This window comes from Sphaerodactylus townsendi, unplaced genomic scaffold (genome assembly GCF_021028975.2).
Source record: "Sphaerodactylus townsendi isolate TG3544 unplaced genomic scaffold, MPM_Stown_v2.3 scaffold_1077, whole genome shotgun sequence".
NCBI lineage: Eukaryota > Metazoa > Chordata > Lepidosauria > Squamata > Sphaerodactylidae > Sphaerodactylus > Sphaerodactylus townsendi.
The window spans coordinates 3706-8353 of record NW_025949603.1 but is presented as its reverse complement, the minus strand read 5'-3'; the positions used below and the strand labels follow the sequence as shown (position 1 = coordinate 8353).

Below are 4648 nucleotides of genomic sequence, written 5' to 3'. Positions count from 1 at the left end.
TGACAACGCTTGACGCTCACACGTGTGGGGAGGGGCTGCTCAGGAAGGAGCTGCAGATAAAGCAGCTGGGATTAGAACGCCCCCCGTACAGATCAGTGGGGCAGCCTCATCTGGATGGCTGTGTGCAGTTCTGTTCAACGTATCTCAGGAAGGACGCTGGGCTGGGCTGGACGCTGGGCGGGAAACAAAGAGGGGGAAAGGCTGGAGAGCCCAGCAATTCAGGCACTCCGCCTCCAGATGCCCGTGCCAGGAGGGGACAGCGGGGGGGGGGGGGAGGCCTCGGCCTCTCTGCCCTGCTGCTGCTGCTGCTGCTGCTGCCTCTCCAGAGGAACTGGCTGGCCCTTGGGTGAGAGGGGATGCTGGCCGACTAGGGGGATCCTCATGCAGCAGGCCTCTTACGGTGTTCAAATGGGGCACAACGGCTTCCGCCTCCCAGCACTGGGGGTCCCCGCCTGAGTGGGGGGGGGGGCCTTCTTCAGCCCCTCTGTCCCCGGAAAGTCCTGCCAAAGCCCTCTCCCCTGGGCTTCTGGGGTCTACTCAGGGGCCTTGCCCAAGCCTGCAGCATTTGGTAGCTACCATGGTCTTGCAGCAGAATCACAGAGACGGGAGAGTCTAGAAGGACCATCAAGTCCAACCCCCCTGCCGTGCAGGAACCCACCATCAAAGCACCCTTGACAGAGGCCCACCCAGCCTCTGTTTACAAGACTCCAAAGGAGGAGACTCCACCCCCCTCTGAGGCAGCACATTCCACGGCCACACAGGAAGTTCTTCCCGATGTTTAGGCGGGACCTCTTTTCCTGCACCTTGAATCCATTACTCCAATGTTCCAGTCTCTTGAGGAGCAGAAAGCAAGCTTGCTCCCTCTTTGACACGATATCCCTTCAGTCAGGGCTGTTCGACAGTGGATTACGCTGCCTCGGGGTGTGGTGGGATCTCCTCCTTTGGTTGTGTGTTTCTGCATGGCAGGGGGATTAGACTTGATGGTCCTTGTGGTCTCTTCCAACTCTATGATTCTATGAAATATCTAAAAATAGCTATCATGTCGTCCCCACCCCACTTTGCCAAACTCAATGTCCCCAGCTCTAACCTCCCTCTCCTCGCAGGGCACGGACTCCAGACCTTCTACCAGTTTGGCCGCCCTCCCCTGGGCCCGTTCCAGCTGTCAGTGTCCTCCTCGAATTGTGATGCCCAGAACTGAACACAGGACTCCAGGCGAGGTCTGTCCAAAGAGAGGTGCTGTTACGGCCCTCAATCTAGACACTCTGTGTCCCGTTGAGGCAGCTGAGAATCGCATTGGCTTCCTTGGCTGCCGCATCACACAGCTGACTCAGATTCACTTTGTGGCCTACCAAGACTAAGCAGAGAAGCAAGATTCGAGCCCAGGAGCGCCCGCAAGGTCTTCAGGTACCCAAAGCCTGAACTCTTGAGAGGTCCCACCCTGGAGATCCTGTTGATCTTGCAAGTGCTCCTGAAATTGAATCTTGGAAAAGTCTGGAGGATTGGGGGGGGGGGGGGGCTGTACGTTGAAAACTCTGGATTCTGTTCTCCTTGGTGGTGGGGGTTCATGCCGGCTGAGCCAGAGGAGGGGGCGCTCCCTCCTCCTGCCCCCCAAATTCTCCAGGACTCTGAAGGGGGAAAGACGGGGGAGACCCTGCCTGCCTGCGATCCTGCAAAGCAGCTGCCGGTCTGAAGAGACAGCTATCGACTGTGGCAGACACCGCCCCCCCCCCGCCCCCCCACCCCAGCTTGTAGAAGTACAAGGCACTTTTGTGTGTGTGTGTGTGTGTGTCCCTCCCGCAGTCACATACAAAAGACGGAGTGACTGGCTGTATCCTCAGCGGGGCCACACGTATCAGCGTCCTCCTGTTGCTGCAAGGCGGAAAGCCACAATCCCCCAGTCCAGCCAGGGGTCGGCTCTCCCGTGGCCACGTCTCCCGTGGAGGTTCCAGCCAGCTCCTCCGGGCCTCCTCCTCCTCCTCCTCCTCCTCACAGGCCGGCTTCCATCCAAGACAGGATCCGGCACCGGAGGATCCCGAAGGCGCGCTGGAAGAAGGTGCAGGCTGCTTCCTGGCGCCAGGCCCTCTGCCACATGTCCACCATCTTGGGGGCCGCCACGTCGTGGACGCTGAACAGGACCTCCCGGTAGCAGCAGGGGTCGGCAGGGAAGTGGGTGGAGCCCGCCATTCGGACCACGTGCCGGGGGGTGATGCCGGCCCGCCAGGCGCAGAGGCCCACGAAGGCGTCCTCCACGGGGACCAGGGGCACGTGGCGAGCGGCGTCCAGGACGGCGGCCACGGCGTCCCCCGAGAGGACGTAGGCGGTGCCGCTGCAGTAGGGGGGGAAGACGTCGCCGGGGTACAGGGCAGCGGGCACGTGGTGGCGGCTGGCGGGGTTCCGGTCGGGCCGCACCCGCCAGTGGATGCGCCCCAGGTAGAGGCCCCAGGGGTCGCGCAGGGCGTCCAGGTGGGCGGCCAGGGCGGGCAGGTTCATGAAGACGTCGTCGTCCACCTTGAGCACGAAGGCGGCCGCGGGGCAGCGGGAGGCGGCCCAGCCCAGCAGCGCCAGGGTCTTCAGGGTCAGGTTGGCGTAGGTGTCCACGAAGCGCCCCTGGATCAGGTCCCCGTGCTGCCGCGCCTCCTCCTCCAGCGCCGCCTGCCGCGAGGGGTCCCCGGGCAGCCCCACCACGAAGAAGGTCCGCAGCGCCCCCGGAGGCGACCCCCCGACGCCGCCCCACGTGGCCCGCACGGCCTGGCGCTGCTCGGCGTGGTCGGTGGCGCTGACCACCAGCGAGAGCAGCAGCAGCCGCCGCCGCCGCGGGCCCGTCGGGGGGGCGCAGGCGGGGGGCGGCGGGGGCTCCAGCGCGAACTCCGCGGGGCGGCGGGGCGGGGGCGGCGGCGCAGGGGGGGCGGCGGGGGGGCCCCCGCCGCCCGCGGCCGCCCAGAGGGGCAGGGCCCGCGAGAAGAGCTCCTCGTGGCCGCCGCTGCACAGGAAGGCGGCCGCCGAGAGGCAGACCAGGCCGGCCAGCAGCCCCGCCGCCACCCGCCGCCGGCACCGGAGCCGGCAGCCCCCCAGCAGCCCCGCGCCCCGCGCCCCCGCCGGCCCCATCGACGCGCCCGGCCCGGCCGCCTCCCGCTCTTCCTCCTCCTCCTCCTCCTGCCGCCGCCGCCGCTCCTCTTCCTCTTCCTCCTGCGGAGAGAAGGCAGAAGGCCGCCGGGTGAAGCGGCCACCGAGAAGCGCCCCCTCCCCGCCCCACCGGATGGCTCCGCCGGCCTCACCTCGCCTCGCCTGGCGCGGACCGGGCCCGGGAGATGCCAGCGCCGCCCCCACCCCCACCCCCCGTCACCGCTGCCCCCGCCCTGTACCCCGGCGGGCGGGGCGCGAGTCTGGCCGGCCCCCCTTCCTGCCCGCCTGCCGCCCCCCCCCACCCCCCCCCCCCGGCGCCGGAGGGGCGCTGCTGTCCGCTGCTGCTGCAGGCCGAGTCCGGCCGCCTTTGGGGGCCTCGGAGCCTCTCTCTCTCTCTTTCTCTGTCTGTATGTGTGTGTGTATATATATATATACATACATACATATAGACACATATACACACACACACACACACACACAGACATATAGACGTACATATAGACATATACATAGACATATATATAGACATATATATACATACATACATATATACACACACACACACACCCGGCCCTGGAAAGAATCCCCCCCCCCCGCCCCGCCCCGCCGTTCGCTTCCACGGGTAAGGCCCGAAGCAGCTGCGGACATTCGTTCGCTCTCCTGCACAACAGCCCTCGGAGGTAGGTGAGGACGAGGACGAGGCTCAGGATCACCCGGCCAGCTCGCGGGGCGGGGGGCGCGACTCACACCTGGGTCTCCAAGAGCCTCTAGCCCCGCGCTTGGGTTGCCAGCTCCAGGTCGGGAAACGCCTGGAGATGGGGGGGGCTTCCATAGGCTGCAACTGAGGCCGCCTCTCGAAGCGGCCGTTTCCAGCAGAGGAGGGGCTGGCCTCAGTCGCCTGAAGATGATCGGGGTGGAAGGAGGAGGTCTCCAGCCGCTGCCTGGGGGATGGCAACCGGGCCCAGTGGGGGGAGCTGAAATCTGCAGGAGGAGGAGGGGGGCAAAGGAAGGGTTTTAGGGTGCGGGGGAGGAGCCGCTCTCCAACACCCCCCCCCCCAGTTCAGGAAAAGGATTTTGGGCGCTGGATCCGTCCTCGCAGCTTTCAGGGTTTGGGCCTCACTGAGCCAACTAAGCGGGGGCTTCTGCGGCCCTGGAGGACGGGAAACGGGGGGGGGGGGGGGCTGGGCAAACGGAAGCCACGTGGTTTCCAGGAATAGCACCAGCAGGCCTACTGGTCCGGTTCTTCCACATTGCTCCCCTCCACCCTCCCCTCCACCCACCCACCCACTGCACGCTGAGGACAAATAACTCATCAATTAACAGACATGATTATCTCCAGGAAAACACACACATGTGTGCACGCACACACACTCACAAACCCCTGCGTCCTGCAATGAAACTCTGCCATTCGGATCCATGTGGATTTTGTCTGGTTGCAGACAGCCGGTTACCCCACCAGCCAGCTGCAGGGAAGCTCTCAGCATGGGGGGGGGGTTTGCCCCAGGATCTGCTTCTGCGCCCCCTT

General features: G+C 65.2%; 1 protein-coding gene across 1 annotated transcript; it reads right to left on the bottom strand.

The window, feature by feature from the left end:
- Nucleotides 1–666: 666 nt before the first annotated feature.
- Nucleotides 667–3105, bottom strand: LOC125424808 (beta-1,3-galactosyltransferase 4-like). Its single transcript, XM_048482234.1, has one exon. It carries the CDS (start codon nt 3103–3105, stop codon nt 1987–1989), a length of 1119 nt encoding a protein of 372 aa, XP_048338191.1. The 3' UTR covers nt 667–1986.
- Between the last annotated feature and the right edge of the window lie 1543 nt (nt 3106–4648).